Source organism: Carlito syrichta, unplaced genomic scaffold (assembly GCF_000164805.1).
Source record: "Carlito syrichta isolate Samal-C Ts95f unplaced genomic scaffold, Tarsius_syrichta-2.0.1 Scaffold314748, whole genome shotgun sequence".
NCBI classification, from domain to species: domain Eukaryota; kingdom Metazoa; phylum Chordata; class Mammalia; order Primates; family Tarsiidae; genus Carlito; species Carlito syrichta.
The window spans coordinates 611,673-636,755 of NW_007258844.1; the positions used below are offsets into that span (position 1 = coordinate 611,673).

General features: G+C 51.9%; 1 protein-coding gene across 1 annotated transcript in view; it reads left to right on the top strand.

Annotated features, from left to right (window-relative positions):
• The first annotated feature begins 2,284 nt into the window (after positions 1–2,284).
• Positions 2,285–25,083, top strand: part of TUBGCP3 (tubulin gamma complex associated protein 3) — a 73,956-nt gene continuing 51,157 nt past the window's right edge. The window contains exons 1-11 of the mRNA XM_021719479.1: positions 2,285–2,311; positions 3,108–3,333; positions 6,200–6,267; positions 10,288–10,365; positions 11,579–11,796; positions 14,826–14,998; positions 16,996–17,114; positions 17,752–17,877; positions 21,583–21,651; positions 22,312–22,444; positions 24,471–24,637. Of these exons, the coding sequence (XP_021575154.1) occupies positions 2,285–2,311; positions 3,108–3,333; positions 6,200–6,267; positions 10,288–10,365; positions 11,579–11,796; positions 14,826–14,998; positions 16,996–17,114; positions 17,752–17,877; positions 21,583–21,651; positions 22,312–22,444; positions 24,471–24,637 (1,404 nt within the window). The remainder of the gene's footprint in view (positions 2,312–3,107; positions 3,334–6,199; positions 6,268–10,287; positions 10,366–11,578; positions 11,797–14,825; positions 14,999–16,995; positions 17,115–17,751; positions 17,878–21,582; positions 21,652–22,311; positions 22,445–24,470; positions 24,638–25,083) is intronic.

The window sequence follows — 25,083 nt, forward strand, 5'->3', positions numbered from 1 at the left end:
CTCTCTCTCTCTCTCTCTCTCTCTCTCTCTCTCTCTCTCTCTCTCTCTCTGTCCCCTGGGACCTCACCATTTTCTTCTTCTTCTTTTTTTTTTTTGAGTTGGAGTTTCACTCAGTCTCCCAGACTGGAGTGCACTGGCCGCTCCTGGCCACTGCAGCCTCGACTTGCTGGGTTCTGGCGATACTTCCACCTCAGCTTTCCAGTAGCTGGAACTACAGGCGTGTACTACTACTCCCGGCTAATTTTTTGATTTATTGCAGAGATGAGGTCTCGCTAAGTTGCCCAGGTGGGTCTCAAACCCATGGGTTCTGGCAATCCACTCACCTCGGCCTCCCAAAGCTCAGGATTATAGGGATTACAGTCTGAGCCACTGAGCCTGGCTCGACCTCACCATTTTCTAAGGCACAGCAATATTGGAACGAGTCCAGTTAACGGCCCTGCAGTGGGCTCTAAGTGTGCCATGAAAGGAAGAGTTGCACGCCTCTCGCCTTTTCAAAGCTGGAAATGATTAGGCAAGGAGGAAGGCAAGTCGAAAGCCCAGATAGGCTGGAAGCTCAGCCTCTTGCACTGGTGCGAAGAGTTCCTGAAGGAAGCTGAAGTGCTTCTTGGGGTGCCTGAATGCCGAGAAAGCAAAACAGCCTGCTGCTGTTAAGGAGGAAGTGTGTGCGGTCTGGAAGTCTTACCAGCCACAACATGCCCCTAGGCCAAAGCCTAGTCCCAAGCAAAATCTTAACTCTCTTCAGTTCTGTGAAGACCAGGAGAGGTGAGAAGCTGCTGAGGGGGAGTCAAAAGCTGGCAGAGACAGGGGCATGAGATTTAAGGTGGAAACCGTGGCCGCGACACAACATAGACGTGCAGGTGAGGCAGCAAGGGCCAATGGAGAAGCTGCGGCAAGTTCTCCACAAGGTCGGCCGAGGTCACGGGTGAGGGGACACACCGAGCAGCTGATTTCCAGTGTAGAAACAGCCTGCTGCTCGAAGAAGGCGCCATCCCGGACTGGCAGCTAGAGGGGGGATGTCGGCGCCTGGATGCAAAGCCGCGAGGGACAGCCTGGCTGTCTTGCTAGGGGCGATGCAGCTGGGGCCTTGAAGGTGAAGCCAGTGCTCACTGACCATTCCCCGAATCCTAGAGCCCTCAAGACTCAGGCAAGATCTCCTCTGCCTGTGCTCTAGAAGCGCACCCACAAAGCCCAGATGGAAACCCATCTGCTTACACCATGGTTTACTGAATATTTTAAGTCCACTGTTGGGTCCTACTGCTCAGAAACAAAGATTCTTTTCTAAATATTCCATCTCATGGATAATACACGTGGTCACCCAAGAGCTGTGATGGAGAGGCACAGGGAGATGCATGCTGTTTTCATGCCTGCTCACACAGCATTCATTCCACGGCCCTTGAATCAGGGAGTTACTTCAACGTTCAAGTCTTGTTGTTTAAGAAACACATGTTGCATTGCTGTAGCTGCCATCGAAAGTGATTCCTCTGACGTGTCTGGGCAGTCTGTTGAAACCTTCTGGAGAGGATTCACCATTCTGCATGCCCTTCAGGACAATCGTGACCCAGGGGAGGTCACAATATCCAGAGGACCAAGAGTGTGGAAGAAGTTGATTCCGGCCCTCCCAGATGACTTTCAGGGTCCAGGACTTCAGCGGAGCAAGAGACTGCAGCTGGGCTGAAGGAGCAGGAGAACTGGGGTCACAGGGGAGCCTGAGGACGGGGCGGAGCTGCGGCAACCTCGAGGCAGAGCTGGAACGATGAGGAGCTGCTGCTCGCGCCTCTTGGGCGCCATGCTGTGAGCATGGCTGAAGCAACAGGGAAGGAGGGAGAGCAATCCTTAAACTTAGCTGATGAAGCAGTGGCAGGATTTGAGAGAACTGACTCCAGTTTTCAGAAAAGTTCAGCGTAGGTAGAAAGCCATCGGACAGGATCGAATGCTGCAGAGAGATCTTTTGTGAAAGGTAGAGTCCACTGACTGATGTGGCAGGCTTCATTGTGTTATTTTGAGAAAGGTCCAGAGCCACCCCAGCCTTCGCCCCAACCATCACCCTGACCAGTCAGCAGCCAGCAGCATCGAGGCAAGACCCTCCACCAGCAAACAGATTACAACTCGCCAGAGACTCAGATGATTGTTAGCGTATTTCAGCAATGAAGTGTTTCAAATTAAGGCACGAACATGGTTTTCTAAACATAGTGCTGTTGTACACTGAGACTGCAATAAATATACATGTCACTTACATGCACTGGGAAGCCTTGGCTCTTTACCGCACCATTCACTTACACATACCATGTCTCTGCGGCTGGTCTGTGACTGGGTAAGACCCGTCTGTAGGTTGGGCTCCCTATCTCCCCCTGGCTGCCTGGCCTCTTGGGCCATTAGCCTCCCACAGAGGAGTGCTGACTCCCATGCTGTGGGGCAAGAGGGGAGGCCAGCCTCGCCCTCATGTTTACCTGGCAGATGTGCCTACCTGGGGACCATGGTTGTCGGGTGGTGTGGTGTTGGGTGGAGGACCAGGAGTCTCTTCCCTCCAGACTCTGCCAGCTTCCTCTCTGAGCCCTGCCTGCCTCTGCCTCTTGGGGTGTTCCTCCTGTCCTGAGCATCCCTGGCTTCTGCAAGGGAGCTGTTTCTTGGCATCTGTCTCTCCAGGTTTGGCCAGCAGACAGGGAGCGTTGGGGCCTGGCTGTCCCGAGTCCCTGTCACTCCCCATCTGCATTCCAGCTTTCGCTTCTGTGGCTGCCTCCCAGGAATCCTTTCTGCCTCATTTCTTTACCCTTGTTGGTTTGTGCCTTGTTTTTAACACCCCTTTATTCTGAGTGGAGTGGTATTTTGGAAGGGAGGGGTGGCAAGGGTGGGTAACCACTCTCTTTATCTAGAAGTGCAGATCCAAGTTAGTTGTCCGTCCACCTGTCCACTGGCCAGTCCTGACTCTGTCTGTGTTGAGCTTCTCAGAGTTCACCTTGACCTGTTTCTCCTGGTCCTGTGTTGGGGTATGGCTTTTCCTGTTCCTTTGGTTTTTATGAGGATCCATTCGGTTTGTTTCCTGTCTTCTAGGACTTTCCTGATGTGCTGGTCTTTCTTATTTCATCCCCTTGTTGGGTTTTGATTTTTAGACACCATTCTGCCCCCTCAGTCAAGATCTTGGGGGGTTGGAGGGTGGACGTGTGCCCCGCTCGTGCTGTGGGGAGACTCCCTGCCTGCTAACCCCTGGCACGCTTTGTCCATCTGCAGCCGACGTGGCCCAGCAGTTCCAGTATGCCGTGCGGGTGATCGGCAGCAACTTCGCTCCAACTGTGGAGAGAGACGAATTCCTGGTGGCTGAGAAGATTAAGAAGGAACGTATGTATTTTCCTTAGGTGTGGGTGTCGGATTCTTAAGCTTGTCAAGTGTAAGACTAGATATGTGTATTGGTGTGCACGTCTGCCATTCCAAGCACAGTTTGACTAGAGGGACCGTTAGCAATAAGGACGACTCCGCTCTGCCTCAGTTGGCAGCTGTGAGAACGTGGCCCTTGGAACTCACACGAATGTGTGATTCTGAGACAAGTGCGGCTCTTGTGATGCTGGGGCCCTAGAGGAGGACGCTTTCCTCTTCCCGGCTCCTGGGTGGCTCAAGGCTAGTCTGACCGTCCAAGACTGGGCCCGACTGCCCCCTTCACCTCTGGAGAGTCGAGCGGGAGGCAGCCCGCATGTGACTTGCTGGGGTCCCCTTTGGGGTGGCCTTTCCCGGTGGCCCAGGCTCCGTCTTCGCAGTTCTCTGGGCTGTGCGAGCCAGGCTCAGGGGAGCCTTCCAGTTGGACTGGAAAGGGGCCCGCCCTGTAGGTCAGCGCATTTCCCTGCAGGGCCTCGCTGCAGGCTGCCCGAGTGGAGAAACCTCAGTCTTGTGTCTAAGTCACACACCTTCCAGCAGTCATTGCCGGTCGTTCTCCACCCCGGCTGTTGCCCTGTGAACTGTTTGGCCAGTGGTGTGCGCAGGTCCTGTGTTGGAGCTGTGGGACTGTGCCTGGAGGTCCTTTGGGCGGGCGTCCTGAGGGCTTGATGGAAACGTGAGCCTGAAACCCTCTGTCTGCCGGTGCCGGTTGAGCGTGGTGTCACACAGCTAGCTGCATGTGTTATTTAAAGGCAAAGGATGAAAATGGAGTTCTTGACCTGCCAGTAGCCTGTACAGTTTATTTTCCTGTCATGTCTGTCAAACTGACGCTAAGAACGCTGTGCTGGCCTCTTGAACTGCAACCAGGTGACATTCTGCATTGTTACTGAGGAACCTGGCTGCGAGGTGCCATCCTAACACAACATTCCCTCTACAGATTGGTGTTTTGTGGCCTGGCGGTGGGCATATTATATGCGTGTGTAGCAGTAGCTACAAGGAGAGGTTGTCTAAGCTCATAGTGAAGAACTGACCCCTGCGTTGTTGCAGTGAAGAGAGTCAGGGGAGTCTTTTTTTTTTTTGTAAACCATTTACGTTTTATGTTTCCTGTGTATTCTGTGCTTTTGAGGCTAAGGCATGTCATGCGCTGACTCAGTTGGCCTGTTCTGTGTGTCCCCAGTGGGCGTCCACCGGCTCGAGTGCCACCTCCCTAAGTACCCGAAGGCCTCTCGGGGGTGGTCACTGTTGCATTTTATGAGTTCTTAGACATTTCATATTTGGTGATAGTTGTCGGTGTGTTCCATTAACTGAGGGATGGTAGCTCTGCCCTCTGGGACAATGCAGGAAGCTAATTTCCCATTTGGCCCGACTGACCTCAAATACGGAGCGCTGGTGTGCGTCATATTGAAACAAACAGTGACGCAACCTAACGGCTGCTAGCACCCTCGCTTTGATGCATTCAAGTGGAGTACATTGTAATTCAAGATGTGTGTTGCTTTGCTTAGCAAATTTTGTAGATAAAATATCACTGATTTGTAAATTTTCTGTATTCTCTTTGATCTTACTGTTTATTATTTTATTGTCCTATGACTGATGTATATATGAATTAGTATCAATCCTATTCCACAGAAAGAGTACGATTGGCTTAATTTAATGGTTGCATTTGGAGTATAATTATTTAAGTTCAAGGATAGGTATATTACCCTTGAAATGCACTAGTTTTGTTTAATGCACTTTATATGGTATGTAAATATATACTTTATATAGTATAATATAAACAACATAAATATATGTTGTATATAGTATATATTGTATTTATTTTAAAGAGAACCTTCCCTTTTTGTAAGGAAGAGTTGCGAACGTGGGAGTGACCAGGAGGCTGCGGTCCCTGGTGTGTGATCGGTGTGATCAGTTCACAGTACCCGGCTGTCTTCTCAGCTGGTAAACATGCAGCAGTGTTGGCCATAAGTCAGTCATTGATTCTGCACCAGTGCATTTGCACATCTAAGGCTAAATGTGATTGGCTGATGAGATTTGAATGACACAACACCACTTGGGGAGTATTGAGGCTGTGAGTCAGCCTGTAACAGCGGCCCTCTTTGGTAGGTGTGGTAGTCTCCTTGAGCCCAGGTGTTCGGTGTCACAGGCATGTGCAGGTGGGTTCCTTCCCTCAGGGAACTGGTGGGATCTGCAGCTCTCACCTCCTCATGTGACGGAGCAGAGATGAACTTGACATTTGCTATGCTGCTTTCAGATAAGCACCCAAAGACATTTGTTAATAAAAGCCATTTGTGGATAGAGATTAATTAATTAGCTATTTGGAGTTTTATTTTGATACGGTAAGTATGACATTTATTCCTAAAACACGAGGAGACATTGCTGTATATTCTAACAAAAACATTGAGAGCGTGTGGCTTTTGAGTCAGATGACCCATCACTGATATTATACTTGCCTTTTGCCCTTTAAGTGTAGGATTCCAAAGACGTGTTCACTGTCCATCGCTGCCTCCTGTAGCTGTTGTTAATGAGTTAAACTGATGAGCATGTGCTTTGCTGTTTACTCATAGTTGTAGACAGTCTAAATGATCCCATCATTTCTGTTACCGTACCTAGTTGCGTATAAACTCTTTGATCCCAGCCTGGTATTTTCCATACTTTGCAAATATCAGAGGCCAAACCGAGTTGACCAGATTCGTAGCGCCTAGAAGTTGCTTGTCATCTGGTGACTTTTGACGCTTCATTGCTTCAGCGTTATCTGTTATTGCGGGTGAAATAGTGTCCCCAAAATGGATTTGGGTGTGTGTCATTAACAAGCTTATTTTCTTTTCTAACTTTCCAGTCATTCGACAAAGAAGAGAAGCAGATGCTGCGTTATTTTCGGAGCTGCACAGGAAGCTTCATTCACAGGTGTGGCACAGTATTCTGAAAGCCATCTCACGGATGGGTGAGAGTCCTACTGGCAGTATAGGAACTTCTGAACTTTCTGTGTCGCGTTGAACTTTTTTGTAATTGGTGCGGCTTTCAAGTCAGATGACCTATCACTAATGTTGTCCTTGTTTATCTGGTTGATGCACTATTGTTCATTAGGTCCTACTTAGTACTAGTGTGGCGAATTACTAACCAAGAAAGTGATTTAGAGTGTTTTCTGATTGGATGTTAATACTTGAAAACAAATGGTTTTTCTGACTTTTTCTTTTTGAGTTGGAGTCTCACTCTGTCACCCAGGCTGGAGGGCAGGGGCATGCTCACAGCCACCGCAGCCTCGACCTGCTGGGCTCCGGTGATCCTTCCGCCTCAGCCTTCCAGGTTGCTGGAACTATAGGCACGTGCCACCATGCCTGTCTAATTTTTTGATTTATTGTAGAGATGAGGTCTCACCAAGTTGCCCAGGTTGATCTCGAACCTGTGGGTTCAGGCGATCCTCTCACCTTGGCCTCCCAAAGTGCTGGGATCATAGATGTGAACCACCGTAACTGGCCTCTAATTTTTTTTTTTTTCAGTTAGTCTCACCATGTTGCTCAGGCTGGTCTCAACCCCCTGGGCTCAAGTGATCTTCCCGTCTCAGTCTCCCGAGTAGCTGAGACTACAGGTGTACACCACCAAGCTCAGTCTTGATATTTTTATAAAATACTTAGCCTATATACCAGTAAATTAACTGAATCAGAGGATGTGATTTATTTTATGGGAACTGGGCTCCTCCACTTCCTGTCTCTTTTTGTGGAGAAGAAAGTGAGTCCAGAGAGCCTTAAAAATGTCGCCCACCATATTGCCCTGCCAGTGTTTCAGCAGTGAAGATACCTGTGCTGGGCCTGTGCTGCTGGCTCTTAGCCTCGTTGGTGTCGAGTCTTTTCTCTGTTCGCATATTGTGGTCTCGGGACAAGCTTACTTTCATTTGCTGATTGTTTTGACTCTTTGATGCAACTGGATTGACTTGGATTCACTGTTTTAAGCCTGCTTTTTTCTATACTTGAAGTTTTGGTCATATCTGCCGTATTTTATTTGTAATATTCACAGTGTAAGAAATGGGAACTGCCAGGCGCGGGGACCCCCTCCTGTGATTCTCACACTTTGGGAAGCTGAGGCAGGAGGATCGCTTGAGCCCAGGAGTTTGTGACCAGCCTGGGCAACAGAGTGAGACCCCATCTGTACACAAAATGAGCCTGGCATGGTGGTTCACACCTGTAGTTCCAGCTGCTTGGGAGGCTGGGACAGGAGGATCGTTTGAGCTTGAGTTGGAGGCTGCAATGAGCCATGGTTGTGCCACCGCACTCCAGCCTAGGTGACAGTGAGACCTTGTCTCAAAAAAGCGACAAGAGCCTGTGTTGTATGTTCCCTTCCAGACGGATTGTTTCAGGCTGCTGTGTCATTTGTTTTTCTCCTGTCTTTCTCCGTCTCTCAGAACAGCCTCTATGTGTTGGATGTTAGGGACATTTGCTTATTGGATTCCCTGTTTTCCGAGATGCTTAGCCAGGGTTCTGACAGGGAGAATTTCACAGTAAGAGCTGCTGTGTCTGTGACTTTGGCCGTTGGTTGAAAATGCATTTAGAAATCTGGTACATTAGAACAGCTATTTTCCAAAACTTTGCACTCTGAACGTTTATTCCTAAACGATGTTTTAAGCAGAGGCCCACATCCTAGGGCTGGTCCCAGCCGCACTTGCTTGGCTTTTTCATTGTGTGGCTGAAACTTGATGACAAGCATCAGGAAACAATCGTGCACCACTGTGGTTACGCAGGGTAGGAGCGTGTCTGCCGGGCAGTGGCCATCCTGTTGTATTACAGGCGTGAGCCGCACACAGCTGGCTGTGCAGCTATTAAAGTTTCACTTCAGAACTTGAGGTCCTTCAGCTGCAGAGGCCGAGGCCGTGGGTCTGAAGCGGACCGGGACGGTTGAGTGCCTGTGCTGCCGTGCAGTGACAGTTCTGTGTGCCCCACCACTCCTGCCCCTCTGTGCCCTGGGGGCCGTGGGGCCGGCTCGCATTCCTGACTCTTTTTCTGCTTCTGACTGGCCTTCGCTGGAACTGGCGTGAGCGCCAGTGTGAGGCTGCGGGGTGGGCGGGGTGAGGCCGGCTGTCGCCTCCCCTGCTGTCCCACACCTGTTTGGTGGGGGCTTAGTGGTGCCCCTGGATCCTGCCTCCTTGGTCTTGGGGCTGCCTTCTCGCCCCATGCGCCCCTTGCCTAGTGCTGGTGGCATTTCCGACCTCTCCTCCCTCTCCCTTGCCTCGCTGGTCCATGCACACCTCGGGACACCTTGAGCTCTGGCTGCAGACTCCTCCGGGGTGCTGCCTCCCCTTAAGCGTGTCGCTTGCTGTCTTGTGCACAGTTTCATTCATTTGGGGATTCCCCCACTCTTCAGCCCACACACACCTTCTCTCGTGTCCGATCTGAGGCTTCCTGTGCTTCTTGTTGCCAAGGTGGCGCTTTCTGTGCTGCCGGCCCTACTCCTGGGCTCACCTTTATCTGTCAGTCCCGAGGAGGCTCCCGTGGGCCTCTCCTGGTGTCCTCAGGACTGAGGTGCGTCTCCTGGCCGCCTCCCTGGTGCCCTTCTGCACCGCCTGCACACCACCTACTTCCTCGGGGCTTGGGGGTGCTGGCCCTGCGTCTGTTGCCCTCTGATGCCCAGCTCTCCCGATTGTCCTGCTCTGTCTCTCTCCTGGCCTTGGAAGTCAGGCCGAGCTGGCTGGATCTTGCCTGCAGCTTTGTGACCAGGGTTGGTGGCTTGGCCTCTCTCCTTTGTCCTCTCGTTTGTAGACTGTCACGACGCAGTTGTGGTGGGGACAGGAGGCGCTGCCTTGGAGGACTTGGGGCTTCCCTGGTCCTGAGCCGCCCTGGCCCTGGCACTGTCTGCGGGCATGGCTCGGCCCGCAGGGGCAGCAGCTGCTCCCGTTCCCCTTCAGTGGCGGTGGCTTTGGCTCCTGTGCCAGGCTGCGCCTGTGGGGCAGGGGTGGGGCAGGACAGAGCCTGTCCCCTCAGGGCGCCTCAGGCTCCCTGCTGTCTTCAGCTCCAGTCTGAGGTTCTTGGCGCCGTGGGAGGCCCCTTCTCTCCGATGTTGGTTTCTGTCAGTTTGACAGGTTTGCCGTTCCCTTCCTCCCTCTGCATGGCCCGCCTTCCCGAGACGCGCGTCCCCTCTGGGAGCGGTCGTGAGCTGTGAGGGGCCGCTTGGCTCAGTGTGGCTGCCCACCGGCTGTTCTCCACTTAGGCTGGCTCTCTTTCTTACTCCTGTGGCCCCAGCGGCAGTAGTGTTTCTGGGAAAGTCCACGTGAATCAACTTGTAAAGTTAGGCTAGTTTAGATGCCTGGTATGCGCCTACTCCTTAAAGCAACCCTAGAGAATGTTTTATTATTATAAGGGCGATTTGCATGATGTCGTGAGTACAGTGTCTGTATATTGCAGCCTGTGTGTGCAGAAGTCTGTGAATCAGGCTGGTGTGACCCCAGTTGGAAGGCGATGCACCTGCTTGGTAGCCTGCGTGAAGCCAAGGGCTGGTCGTCGTGCTGCCAGGCGAGCGGTGCGTGGTGCAAGATGCACTCTGCCCTTCAGGTCCTTTTGTTGTTGTGCTCCGTTTTGTGGCCCAAACGGGACATGGGTTAAGGAAAAACATTCATATAGCGTGTGATGGCGTTGTCTTAGAATCACTGTTTTGGGGGTGTTATAGGAACTGTTTCTGGGGGGAGAGCATCCGTTCTTAGTAGGGACTTCTGAGGCAGCTTACAGGGTCAGGGCACCCAGTGTATCGGTCACGCAGGACAGTCTCCAATCTGTGACAGAGCACCGCTTGCCACGCCTGGAGTGGACACGGTTGGCTTTGGTTTAACAGGAGAACCATGAACGGCATTCCCATTTTGGAAGCAAGTGTCATTTATGAGGGGAAAATAGGACCAGGAGGAGCATGACACAGTTCTTTCCGTGTTAATTTGTTTCTCAACAGGGAGTATTGAAGAATAAATGGTCCATACTCTACCTTCTGCTGAGCCTCAGTGAGGACCCCCGCAAACAGCCGAGCAAGGTAAGCACAGGATCACCGGCCTGGTGTCTCCACTGGGGCCGTTGTGGCAGGTTGTGATAGAAGCTGGCTTCTGCAGCTGAGAAGACAACGTGAGAAAAGTGGAAGGCTTGTCCGGTCATTGCAGGGCAAGAGATGGCTTTTTCTTTCTTTTTAAGGGCATTTTTAGTCAGTATGCAGTTTCCTGAAGATGTTTTCAACAATTTTGTTATTTAGATATAAAAATGGGCAATTAAATAGTGAACAAGCTGTCAGTTTCAGAATGTTTACTTTGTAAAGTCATCACTCTCAGCCTGGATGGGTCATTATTCTTCCTGACCTAGAATACCCTTGAGGAGTGTTTTAGGCTTCTGGTTCTCGTGACAATCATTGATGATTCTTACATCCAGCGAAGCTTCATGCTATCTCTTAGCTCTGCTGTGTTTAAAAGAGTGGGTTGGGGCCGAGCGTGGTGGCTCAAGCCTGTAACCCCAGCACTTTGGGAGGCCAAGGCAAGAGGATTGTCTGAGCTTGGGGATTCGATACCGACTTGGGCAGCTTGGTGAGACCTCGTCTCTACAATAAATCAAAAAATAAGCTGGACGTGGTAGCACGCACCTGTTGTTCCAGCTACTTGGAAGGCTGAGGTGGAAGGATTGCCTGAGCTCAGTAGGTAGAGGCTGTGGCAGCTGTGGGCATGCCACTGCATTCCAGCCTGGGCAACAGAGTGAGACTCCGACTCAAAAAAAAAAAAAAAAAAAAGAGTGGGTTGGAGGCTGTGTGTCCCCGAGAGTGGTTGCTTGAAATATCCTGCTGCAGATGCGGGAGAGCTGCAGAGTTGAAGAATGTGAGTGAAGGAGCTCTAGCTAGCACCAAGGCCTTGAGTCTGAGTAGTCGTTATGTAGTAATACAAATGTAAGTAATACACACGTCAAGATTAAGTAGCATGTAATAATGCCACACTTTTGAAAATTATTTGCCTTTCAGCTGCTTGGATTCAGAATAGTGTTTAGTTATCAGACAATGCCGTAACTGTTGTAGTTCAGAAAATCTTCTGAAACTTAATCAGTTCTGACACATTTCAGAAGTATAACAGTGAGTTGTCATTGACTAAGCGTGACATCCAAATCTAGCCACGCACTAGAAGGCACATGTGGATACCAGCAATCTGCAGAGCTGGGCACACCATCCCGTGGCTTCCTCCCCATGTTCTTAACATGTGTCTGTCTGCCCTCAGGTGTCCAGCTATGCAGCATTGTTTGCTCAGGCATTGCAGAGAGATGCCCACTCGACTCCCTACTACTATGCGCGGCCACAGACCCTCCCGCTGAGCTACCAGGACCGGGGTGCTCAGTCTGCCCAGAGCTCCGGCAGCGTGGGCAGCAGCGGCGTCAGCAGCATCAGCTTGTGTGCCCTCAGCGGCCCTGCACCAGCGCCACAGTCCCTCCTCCCAGGGTGAGGCCAGGCGGATGGGTCGGGCTGTGCTTGGTAGAATCAGGCCTCTGTGCTGACCATGTGCATGGGGTCCGTGCCTGCTGGGGTGTTCTGGGCCTGATCCCGTGTGCTCTGTCTCGTGATGGGACTCCTCTGTGCTGTGGTGGGTGCTCTTTCCGCCTGGCTGTCATTAGAGCTGACTGACACACTGGCCAGGCCCACCTGTCCTAGGTGTGCACGTCAGGAAGGACCTTGGCACCGATGTGCAGGGCCTCCTCTTTGGGGCTACCGCAAGTGTCTGGCTGGCTGTGTTCTCAGATTTGTCTCTCGGTATGTCAGGCTCTTCCTTGAGGTGGGGTTTTCTCCTCAGTGGAGCCTTTAAAAAACTAATAAGTAAAATAAAAATAAAATAAGGTTGAGCTGTGCTCAAGGGCTGAGATCCTGAAGGAGGATGACGTTTTAGCACCTGTGGATTAAGATGAGGAAATGCAGCAATGCACAGCGAAGATGTCACACATGTGGTCATGTAACAGGCTGTCAAAATGTGTCTAAACATGTCTTGAGAAGTACAGAATTTATGATTGAGGATAAAGCTGGTCTGAGTCATTAATCCCGGCATGTTGTGATTTTAAGTATGTATTTCTGTGGATAAATAAGCAAGTGGCTTGGTTTTTTGCCTCAGTTGGTTCCTGTAAATCACATTAAAGCAGGTTATCACAAAATAGATACTTTTTCCAGAAAAACAGTGACCAAGCGTTTAGTATTAAATAAATGATGTTTTCCATGTGAGCATAATAGAATTGTGAATCATTTTGTGAGTTGTGAAATTACATCACGATATTAGAAAGCAGGAGGTGTGCCACATACATGGACTGTTACGGGGTTTACTGTTCTACAAAGAACCATAATGGGTGCAGAGAAAAGGGGACGCTTCTGCACTGTTGGTGGGAGTGCGGGAGTGCAAGCTAGTTCAGTCTTTATGGAAAATAGTGTGGCGATATCTAAAGGACCTAGAAATTGATCTTCTGTATGCTCCAGCAATCCCTCCCCAGGAATATAGAAGTTAGATTACTAAAAGCCATCTTGACCTTGTCATTCTACAAAAAAGACACCTGCACATACTTGTTGATTGCTACACTATTTGCAATTGCAAAGACCTGGAGCCATCCCTTTCGCCCATTGAAAGTATACTGGATAAAAAAGATGTGGTACATATTCCCGATGAACTGTTATACAGCCGTAAAGAAGGACAAACTCATGGACTTCTCAGCAAATAGGATGGAACCAGAGATAGTCATTCTTAGTGAGCTGTCACAAAGAAAGAACCGAATACCACATGTTTTCACTGCCAAGTGGGACCTGGACATTACTCACAAAAGCACAAGGGGAGGGATCGGCAGTCATGGGGTGCTGCCAGGGGAGGGTGGGGGGAGATTGTAGTAATACAAAGGCACCTGATCCTATACCAGGAGAATGAGGACCAGTTGGAGGCACAGACTTCAGCTTCACATACGTGACTTATGCACCCCACACCTTTATAATAAAATTAAGTAAAAAAAGAAAATACAACGATGTTTTTCATGTTAAAAAAGAACCATAACCTAAAAGAGAGCCTAAAAGCAGTGCTTGACACATTTAATCTGAAACTTACATTCTTGCTCAAAGAAGAAACTGATATTCTCGTTCATACCGTAGAATTTAAAGCAATTATTGTCATATGAAAAAATCTGTGTAGAGAACCTTGGACTGAAACAGCCTTTTAGAATCATTCATTTAAATTTAGGACTACACTCACAGACGGCGCTTTAGTAGATGCTGTTGCTGACTTTTTCCTAGTGGCAGTAGAGTGAGATAAGGCTGTCTCGCTTCTTCCTCTCCTCCTTTCTTTGTGAGCGGGCTGCAAATGAACCCGCCAGTGCTGCCCTGGGACTCAGGCTGGGCTCTGGCTCTGGGAACTGGTAGAGGCAGTGGAGAGCCTCGCATCCATGTTCTGCAGGCCCAGGATGTGTAGTTTTTGTAATAGTTGTCATAGCACACATTGTTACAAATCAGCTGTCAGGTTCATAGAGTTTTCAAAAAGCAACTTGGACATAGTCTCAAGATTACTAACCTTGAATGTGCATTTGCCTTAGATCTTATGCATTTGCATATGTTAGAGGTTAATGGAAAATGACATTTTTTTTTTAAATCATGAGTTTCATGAAGGCTGGAGACACGTGCAGACAGGCCCGTGGGCAGTGTCACATGACTATTGCCCCTGTTAGTGCATGTGGGGGATGAAAGTTGTTGGATTTGGAGATAAAATTAGTGCAGAATTTTAAAGAGGTCGTAGGTGGGTGATGTCTGTTACGTGTTTATAAAGAAAAGTCAAAGAGACAAGGGTACCTGCATTAATGAACATTTGTATGCTTAATCCTGAATTGTATCCTATATCTTTATTTGTTTATTTTTATTGTTTTGAGTTGGAGTCCCGCTCTGTCACTCAGACTGGAGTGCAGTGGCCGCTCCTGGCCACCGCAGCCTTGACCTGCTGGGCTCCAGCGATCCTTCTGCTTCAGTCTTCCAAGTAGCTAGAACTACAGGCGTGTGCTACCATGCCCGGCTTTTTGATTAATTGTAAAGATGAGGTCTTGTCAAGTTGCCCAGGTGGGTCTCGAACCCGCGGGCTCAGGCAATCCACTCACCTCGGCCTCCCAAAGTGCTGGGATTACAGGCTGAGCCACTGAGCCCAGCCGTATCCTACATCTTTAAAGTAAAAAATTAAAAAGAAAAGTCAAATAGATTCTGATTTTTATGATAAGAAGTAATATGGGAAGTGACAGCAGATGGTTTTCAGCACTGCTGGGTTGGGTCTGAGCTGTGCTGGGGCACCCGAGGGGATCTGGACAGGTTCGAGGGGCATGGGACTGATTGCCATCAGGGTTGTCGGTTAGACATGTACCACAGGTCACAGTTTGAAACTTCTGAAATTCACTATAGGACTAGAAGAAGCCTTTCTGGGAGCACTTGGGTCTCTGCTGTTAGGTAATCACATGGCTTCCTCCTTTCAGACAGTCCCATCAGGCTCCAGGCGTGGGAGACTGCCTCCGACAGCAGCTGGGCTCCCGGCTTGCATGGACTCTAACTGCAAATCCGCCTTCTTCACAAGCCACTACCTCAAAAGGTGTCCCCGGTGTGGTGTCTCGCAACATGGCAAGGACCAGGAGAGATGGGGAAGCGGGTGGTGAGTGAGACTATGTCTTGGCATAGAGTGTCTCTGAGCATTCGAATTCCTCCTCCCTCTTTTTTAAGTGGGGGTCTGGACTCCCCACCTCACGCCATTTGTGAATTTCTCCTGTTCTGGGCTGAGTCCACAACTCCTGGTGACCAGTGGCCTCGGGGAGCCTGGCTTTCGCCTTGTGTCTTATTCCCAGTGCCATCTGCTTTTTGGCTGCTTGTCCCTGTGGGCTCCTTCCTCTGCATCTCTCTTTCCTGCTGCCCATCACCACCTTCCCCTGTCCAGTTTCCTTCTGTCTGTCTCCCTGGAAAGTCTCTAAGTTGGGCTGTGCCCCGGTAAAATCCCCTTCTTCCACCGAAGTCCAGGAAGGGGCTGTATCTGTCTTGACTATGGTCCTAGTACATCACAGGGACTTGTGGAAGAGTTGCTTGAGGGTGTTCAAACCCCGCTTGATTCCACAAAGAAGTCTGAGTTTCTTGAGGACACTTGTACAGCAGAGTTTGAACACGAGAGTCCTGAAGACAGAAGATTGCGTTTTACTATTGATCCTTTTCTGCTGATGCTGAAATTGTTCTAAGTATAACCTGTCCTTGAGCACTGTGGGGACATCCAGAGTCCGTAGCTGTCTGCCACAGCTTGGCATCTGCACCACTGCCTGCCCCTGCGTGCAGCTCTCGTGGGCTGTTGTTGGCGTTTGACAGCCGTGCATTCCTGGCTCAACCTGTGGCTTCAGGCTGAGTCCTGGCATGTCCTCCGCCTATTTCCTTTTGTTTGCTGACTCCTGACCCCTAACCCATGCCTTAAACCTGTATTCTCTTCAAAGCCTAGAGATGGCAAGGACTTAGACATAGACTCAGTGGATACAAGAGAAACAGAAAGGGAGAGGAAGAAAGGACAATGGGATAAGTAAGGTGATCTTACACCCAGACATACTCGCAATACATTAAACGTGTAAACATATGGGGTCAAAGACAGACAGTTCCATTCAGACTTGAGTTGTTTACGAGGGACGTGTTTTAAACGTAAGGTCACAAATAGGTTGAAAGTGGATGGATGGAAATACAGCAACCTTGTAAACACTAACCTAAGAGTGGTGACTGTATGAATTTCAGGTAGACTTCCGGGAGGAGTCTAGGGACAGAGGCCCATTTGTAAGAATGAAAGCGTCACTTCTCTAGGAAAAAGCAGTGATTCTAAGCCTGCATTCCTTGCTAACAGCTTCAGAATGCACAGAGCAAAACCGACAGAACTAGAAAGGAAGCAGATGAGCCCTTGACTAGAGTTAATACTTCAGCTTCCATCTCTTTCTTGGCTTAATAGATAGAGTAGGTGTGGACGGTTTGAATGGGTAAGAAGCTCGACCTGGTTAAGCAGCTCGACTTAACTGGTGTTTCTGCAACTTCCGTCCATGCTGTGCAGGCCATGCCCATTCGCTGCCTCTGGTGGGCCGACCTGGGTGGGTTCTGTGAGTGCTGAGCGAGGCTGTCTGGTTAGGTCTCTCCTCCCATGGGTGCCCTGGGTTCCAGGCATTGCCTCCCCTCTTATTTGGTGTAACAGCCAGATCCCGCCTTGCCTTGGTCAGAGTTCTCCAAGCTGTCGATGCGTGTTCTGTGCGGTTTACTTCTCTGTGGGGGAGGCGGGGTCCCAGGTGAGCGCCATGCTTGCTGCCTGGAAGGTCCAGCTTTCCAGACTCCATGGATGAGTGACCCATCCCTTCGTGGTGTGTTTGGAAGGAACTTCCCATCGAGTGCACGGGAAGTTCCCACACCCAGCCTTGGCTTTCAGAAAGGCCGTCAGAGGAGGCATTGCGTGGTCTCCACCCCATTTCAGAACGTCCTTGGTTCTTTCTAACCTCAGGCTCTTCTTCATCTTGAGCTCGTTTACTGAATTTGTGAATTTGTCATGGTGGCGGATGCATACTCTAGAGCTAATTGTGGGTAAGGTCCATTTCGGTTTGCAGCCTGCTGTCTAGTCACCACTCCCTTTTGAACATTGTTTTGCAGGCACCACAGAAGTTACCGAGGCAGCTCTGGTGAGGGACATTCTGTACGTCTTCCAGGGTATAGATGGCAAAAACATCAAAATGAACAACACGGAGAATTGCTACAAAGTCGAAGAGAAGGTACGGTAACCAAAAGCTAGCTTGCAGTATTCAAAAAGAATGTCGCAAAGCACAGACGATGAGCCATGAGTTTGTAAGGCGGCTGCAGGTTTTGCAGAGCTGAGCGTGCCAGTCAGGTCGCCCTGGACTATGCCGGCTTATGTTTCCCTGTGTGGTGCCCTGTTGCTGGGGCCGCTTTGTGGGCCGTGCACACCTCCTTTTCCTGGGCCCAACTGCTCTGCATCCTGCTTGTGAGGCCTGAGACACCGGAGGACAGCCTCGCCTGGCGTCTTGGCCCTCAATGCTGGAGTCTTGCTTTTGGTTTCTTCCACACCTGCCTTGCCCACGCCCCTTTCCCATGGCATTGTGTCTCACCGGCCACTGACCTTTCACAGGGGCCTGAGGCCACACACCGTGCTGTGCTGAGGATGCTCCAGGGTGCGGCGACTGAGCTTGCTACGTCCTTCAAGGACTTTTCCATCACGGCGCTTGCCCTCTGTGCTTCCTTCCCTTGATGATGGCATGTCTGTTACTTTTGACTTTTGTGTGTTGAAGCCTGAGAATTGTAAGATTAGAAGTACAGTTGGTTGCGAAAAACAGTCATTAAAGTCCTGGTGTTGCTTTTTAACGTTTAACTCCTGATATGTCAACTTTTTAGGCAAATCTCAGTAAGTCTTTGAGAGACACGGCAGTCCGACTTGCTGAGCTGGGGTGGCTGCACAATAAAATCAGGAAATACACCGACCAGAGAAGTGTGGACCGTTCCTTTGGACTTGTGGGCCAGGTATGTTATGACTAGAGCATTTCAGGTGCTGCTCACTTGGGGAAATGCTTAGTCTACCCAAAACTGTGCTATGAAATAAATCTTAGTAGGCTTCTTTTCAAATGAAGCAGCTTTGATAGTCAGCGCCTGTTTCTGTTAGGGGCCACTCGAGGAAGTAGGAACCGTGGCAGGTGTTGACAAAGACTATTGGGCACGACAGGGTGGCTCTGTGCCTATTGGATGGCCACAGCGGCCAGAGCATGCCCGTGAAGCCTGAGGTGGCTCGGGGGAATTGTCAGACCCCAGAGACTCTGGGGAGGGGCCTGGCCAGCTGCTGCTGCTGGGGGTGGGGAGGAGGGCATGCCGGACCAGGGGCCAGGGCTGCCAGCCAGGGCCCCCACTGCTGCAGTGCTCCAGACAGCACAGGGAGACAGGGTTTGGGAATGCCCCCGATGCTGGAGACGGGACGCTGGTGCTGCTACCTGAGCGCTGCGGGGGCCCTGCTGGTGGCACAGTGAGCAGTCAGGAGGGAGGTGGTCCTCCTTGTCCTATCTGCTGGGCCTGAGGGGAGCAGCTGGCAAAGGACGGCGTTTCCCCTGTCCAGCCCTTCTTTGTGGTTAGTCGGCTTGTGGTTTTGTCTACAAGTTGGTTACTGGTTAATTGCTGATGAAATCTCCAAAAAATTGCTGAGAGAGTCACACAGCATCACTGGCTGTGAGCACAGCAGCGCGCGGGTCTCTGGCTGGTTTGTGGGGGCGTGGGGGAGCCGCCTGGCTGGTGTGTAGGAGCATGGCAGGCAGCATGGCTGGTTTGTGGGAGCGTGGCATGGCAGCGTGGCCGGAGAGTCAGAGCACGCTCGGAGCGTGGAAGGGAGACAGCTCAGGGGTGCAGCTTAGTCCACGCTTCGGCAGCTCTGTTGTCTTCTGTGAGCCTTCGTTTCTTCATGCTGGGAATGGCGGTGATGAGCACCTCCAGGAGTGTGTGGTGGAGACGGGGTACGCGTGGAGTCTGGCACTATTCCTGCCAGTTCTGTGTGGGTCTCGTGTGGGGTTGGGTGGCCGCCACGCTCCCCGTGCGCTCTGAGGCACACGGTGCCCAGTGGGCCTGATCCATGGCGTCAGCACGGGCAGAGCTCTCCAGGCAGGTGAGGCCAACGGCCATCCCCCCAGCAGGCTGTGATTTCTGGGAGTCCCTGTCCTCTTCCCCAAAGTGACCGTTTGTCGCATCTGTGTCGTCCCCCTGTGCACGCAGCTCTGCCGATGTGCTGCGTCAGGTGGCTAGGTGTGAGGCAGACCAGACCCAGAAGAGCTCAAGACGGCTGAACTGTCACGTGAGCCTCACTCCAGCCACCATTGAGTAGTTCACAGTGCTGGCTTCCAAGCCTCTTGTGCCAGCACCTTCTTGATTCTCACAGCAGCCCTCTAAACTTAGCAGGGCAAGTGCCAGTTGCCCCCAGTGTGCAGATGTGAAAATCGAATCCCGGAAGTGTGACTGATCTGCCCGAGCTGCCCTGACTGGGAGATGGCAGGAACCGGCGCAGAGAGCGGTGGGCCACTCCGTTCCTGAAGCTTTTGCATGCTCCCTTTGCTCCCAGCTCTTCAGAGTCGTTGCTGTGAACCATCCGGTCACGGAGGAAGTGATGGTCGGGCTGATCAGAAGAACACGGTGCGCTCACGCTGAGCTGGCTGGATGTCCCTGGTTCATGCCTGCTGACCTGGCATGATTGTTGCCAGGGCCTGCGTTTAGCCTCGAAGTGTCCCGGCGCTAGACTCGCCCCCTGGAGCACAGTCTGTTTTTGAAGGAAGGTTCTGCTTCCTAAGCGTGACGTTTATGCAAGCTTTCCGTGAACTGAGGGGCGGAGCCTTCCCTCCCAGCCTTTTGAGTGTGCACTCACCATGAGCCCTTCATTTAGGGTGTAGACTACTCAGAAGGTGACTTGCATACTCGTGTGTGTGTGTGTGTGTGTGTGTGTGTGTGTGTGTGTGTGTGTGCGTGTGTGCGTGTGTGCGCTCGCTCACACGTGTATGCATGTGTATTTTCTTTTTTGAGTTGGGGTCTCACTCCATCACCCAGGCTGGAGTGCAATGGCACACTCCTGGCCACCACAGCCTCAATCTGCTGGGCTCAGGCGATCCTTCCACCTCAGTGTTCCGAGTAGCTGGAACTACAGTCACACACCACCACACCTGGCTAATGTTTTGATTTATTGTAGAGATGGGGTCCCACCAAGTTGCCCGGGCTGATCTTGAACCCTTGGACTCAGGCAATCCTCTCCCCTTGGCCTCCCAAAGTGCTGGGATGACAGGTGTGAGCCACTGTGCCCGGCCCTCTTGTGTATATTTGTTTTCTATATGAGGGATGATGATTTGATTATTTTAGCAGGTTTTTGTTTTTTTAAAATTTTATGTGTTTGTGTGTGTCTGCCTGCCCGGAGTGCTGGGCTAGAGTTTAGTAGAAGAGGGTGCTGTGCCTCAGCAGACCCACGTGGCTTTTTCTGTAACTATCCCTGGCCTGAAATGTAATACACACCTTTGTGCCCACCAGTGCCAGGCATTTTCCTCCCGTGATCCAAGAGGATGAGCCAGTGAGGCCAGGGGTATTGGGTAAGCAACCTTCAAAAACAGACTGTGCTCCAGGGGGCGAGGCTAGCACCGGGACACTTCGAGGCTAAACGCAGGCCCTGGCAACAATCATGCCAGGTCAGCAGGCATGAACCAGGGACATCCAGCCAGCTCAGTGTGAGCGCACCGTGGGGTGGCCCCTGCTGGTACCTCCGTTGGGAGTCCAGACCCAGGGGTCTGTCTGATTCTGGATCTGGGACATTCTTTCTTGCTAGTCTCACTTTGGGCGCGTTCCTTTTTGTCCAAACGATTTTATTTCCTGTTCCCTTTTACGCCTAAAAGGGTGAAAATGTTGTTAGTCCCAGTCCACAAAACCTGAAATGCCGTGCAATAAGCCTGTACATCTTTGTGCATCGCTTTAAGGCATGCAGAAAAGCATGGAGCCTGCATATTTATTTGAAGAGGGCAGGTTTGCTTGTTTTTCCTGGTGGCTTCTTCCCCCGTTGACACTGTGTGGTGACAGATGACAGAGCAGGAGCCATCCCTTGGCAGGCTGCGTCGACTGTTGGCTCTTGAGAGGCCAGGCTCCTGAGAGGCCTGGTTTATGTCGAGTTTGCACCCAAAGGCTCTTGTCGCAGGACGACATGCAGATCCATGAAGGTGCCTCTGTAGCCTCCGTGCCTATGTGTGTGTTTTGACTTGAGCCCTTCAGTGTTTGAGATTGGAGAGGTACAAAGACGTTTTTGCTAACAGGGATGGGAAAAGCAGGCAGTGCAGACAAAAAATTAGGGAGATTGGAATTGAGCCGCTAGTTTTCAGACTTTGTTAAAGACAAGGATGAATATTGTATTTTAACTCAAACCGCGGAGAGCACTTCACGAGAAAGACTCCTTCTCCAAAGTGACTGCCCTGGAGCTTCCTGAAAACCCTTCTGCCTGTTTCTCATTGCTGTTGTGCAGAGCTCTTGCTTTTTGTGCTCAGGAGCTTCGCTTCTCTGATGCTCTTCAGATACGGACTGTGGTGGGGAAGGCAGCCAGGAGCCTGCAGACGAGCCAGGGCTTCCCTGCGCTGAGCCCCGCCTGACTGCCTAACAGCGCTGGGCCTTTGCTCTCAGGGTGAGTCGAGGGCAGCGGCGCAGCTGCTTTCATCACACTTCTCTTTCCAGAGCTTTTGTGCCGCCTTGCACCAGGAGCTCCAAGAATACTACCGCCTACTCTCCGTTTTGCATTCCCAGGTACGTGTTTGTTTTCATTTTACTTTCTTCATGATTTGAAGGGTTCGAAGACGGAAGCTATACAGAATAGTTGGAGTTACTTCATACGTGACGTTTAAAAGACAGCAGTCTGTGTGTGAGGGCCAAGCAAGTGTCAGAGTATCCTAGAGCCGGCCAGCTGCTAACTTGCCGGGTTCTGTGTGCCACTTAAAGAACACTTGTTGCCGGGCTCGGTGGCTCAGCCTGTAATCCCGTGCCTTTGGGAGGCCGAGGTGAGTGGATTGCCTGAGCCCGCGGGTTCGAGACCCGCCCGGGCAACTTGGTGAGACCTCATCTCTATAATAAATCAAAAATTAGCCAGGCATGGTGGCACGCGCCTGTAGTTCCAGCTACTTGGAAGGCTGAGGCGGAAGGATCGCCGGCGCCTAGCAGGCAAGGCTGCGGTGGCCGGGAGTGGCCACTGCACTCCAGTCTGGGCGACAGAGTGAGACTCCAACTCAAAAAAATAAAAAAATAAAATAAAAAAAAGAACACTTGTCACTCTGAAATACAGTTGTCTTCCTAAAAGGGCCGTTGGCCTCACTTTTATGAGAGTAACTGCTGCCTCGGGTTCACCTGGGGGATTGGGAGGGGCGATGTGTTCTGTGGTTTGTGCTGAACCTTCTTCCTCGTCGTCTTCAGCTGCAGCTGGAGGACGACCAGGGTGTGAACGTGGGACTGGAGAGCAGCCTCACGCTGCGGCGCCTCCTGGTGTGGACCTACGACCCCAGGATGAGGCTGAAGACGCTCGCGGCCCTGGTGGATCACTGTCAAGGTCACGAGACGCTGCCTTCTGTGTGTGCCTCTGAGGCTGCTGGCAGCGCTTGCGGGTGGGGAGGGCTCTCTAGGTGTGCGTGTGTTCCCTGCCCTTCCGGATCCTCACGGCCAGGAGTGTGTTGACTGGATGTGAATGAACAGATGGAGCTCAGACTCCGGTGTTCACCTTATAGGATGTGGCATGTCGTGACATGCAGGTGGGAAGGAGGAGGCATCTCGTGTTTGAAGCGCACTGTGTGGTCAGTGGCGATGGCTGCCGGCCTGCGGGCAGCCCATCCTCATGGCCCGTGCGTGCCGCACCCTCCTGGGGTCCAGGGCCGTGCCTGTGTGTGTGTCCGTGTCTGCACCACGGACAGTGGCAGAGGCTCTCCTGGGCCCTCGCCTCCACCTTTCCAGGTGCTCCCTGGATATCCTCCTCCCTGATTGTGCCTCCTTGGTCCACGGCTCTTCGTCTTTTCCCTCTTCGCGCCGTCACACCGGGGTCCTGGCAGTTGCTGCCGTGGGGTTGGTGGGACCACATGAGGGGCAAGGCCGGCTGCCCCTTGCTGGAACCCAGGCATGCTGCCATCTCTGCTCTGTGCTCCCCGGGATGGGAAGGGCAGGAACCTCACCTTGCTGTCAGTGCCGTCCTCACTCTTGGCTCATCCCCGCAAGCACAGTAAATAGTGCCTGTGATCCCCCCTCCGTATCTGGACTCCCACCAGAACCCACCTTTATCTCCATCCCCGCCACGGAGTCCTCTCCCTCCCCCGCTGTGCTTCCTGCGCTCAGGGCGCCTGTGCTGTGGGGCTCTTGCCGGAGCCGCCACCTGCTCCCTGTGTGGTCTCACCACCCTGTCTCGTGCACACGTGCCGGGGCGGACTTCCGCCAGGTCGTGCCGGCCCTGCCTTGGGCTCTTGGTGAGCTGGTGAGATCCTGGATTCCCAGTGCAGCGTGAGGCTCTCTGGGAGTGCTCCAGTGTCTGGACCCACTCCTAGTCCCTCATCCCAAGCTCTTCTGCCAAGACGCAGGGGCTGCTGTCCACCCGGGGCAGTTTTCAAACTGTTGCAACCAGTTCATGGGTTACAAGACCGGTGAGTGACCTGAGATTCGTGTGTTTCAAGGGGGCACCCAAAGAAACCACACCACAATCTGTTTCTAAAAACTGTGCATCTGTTCCACATGTTTAAACTCCAATCACCTTCAAAGGACTCTGCTTTTGCTGCAGTACTCCTACTGAGATGCTTTTCCACTGCTCACAACAGGTTTTGCACTCCTCAGTTTTCATGCCTTTCAGTACTTCTGCCTTTTTTTGTTTTGCCTCCTCCACATTGGCAGGATGTTTCCCTCCGAGGACTTTTTTCGTCTGGGGAGATTTAGACAAAGTTGCTTGGGGCAAAGTCGGGTGAGAATAGGGAGAAGAGGCGTTGGGGTCATGCCGATTTTGGCTCAAAACTGCCGAACGCTCAGTGTAGTGGGCAGGCGTGCTCGTAATCCACCTGTCATGAAAGGGGCAAATGCACTGAAAGACTCTCCAACAGAAATTCGCTGAAGCCGAACCCAGCCTCTCCCGACAGCGCTAGCTGGCACACGAATGCCCATGAGCCCCAGAATACTCCCCTGGGGCGCCAGCCTGCACAACAAGGGCCTGCCCTCCAAAAGGTTACTCTGGGTTTTTTGGGTCCCCCTCCCACACCCAGATGGTGCAAGTGTTGACGCACAGAGTTTTTGTTTTTGACACACGTGTGTCCCGAGTTGTAGTCTAAATCCTGGCATGTCTTCGAGGAACGAAAGTCTCCAGAACTGAGGTCTGGAGCAGTCGCTGTTGGCTGTCCCTTGCTGCTGTGCCCTCTCTTGGCTGTCATGAGCACAGGGGCTCCCCTGGAGCCAGGGCGTCTCGACTCCGTCTCGCTGCTTCTTCCCAGAGGGCGTCAGCTACGAGGAAACACACGCACCGCATCTCCACTGCTGGCACCTTCGGCTGGTGGGAAAGGCTGGGTTTGTGCCGTGGGTGTAAATTGGGGTGTTTCTCTGTGTCTCCCCAGGGAGGAAGGGAGGTGAGCTGGCGTCGGCCGTCCACGCCTACACAAAGACCGGAGACCCGTGCATGCGGTCCCTGGTGCAGCACATCCTCAGCCTGGTGTCCCATCCTGTCCTGAGCTTCCTGTACCGCTGGATCTATGATGGGGAGCTGGAGGACACGTACCACGAGGTGAGGGGGCATTAGGTCCTGGATGTGGTCAGAAGCGCCCGGGTGCCAGGCCTCTCTCCCTGGGCTCTCCTCCAGAGGGGCGCGACATGCCTCCTGGAAGGCCTGTGGCTGGCGCAGTACCCTGAAGGTCTGATCTCTCCCTGAACTGCAGACGAGTGCATGGGTTCTCTGGTTAGTGGAGGGTTCACCTCCTGACTGGAGCAGTGGGAAGACGCCGCAGTGTAGTGCCCCTTGTCCAAGGCTGCTGGCACGTTGGCGACATGGCAAGTCTTCGGCATCCTGAGTCCAGCGTTGTTGTCTTGCTGGGGCAGGGTCATGGTTACGTTATCAGCTCACTTTTTATAGACCGTTGCGGTAGTCCAGCTCCAAAGATGGAGATGGCGTTGGCAATTGTGAGAATGAGAGAAAGAGGGGGAGAGAGAGAGAGAGAGAGAGAGAGAGAGAGA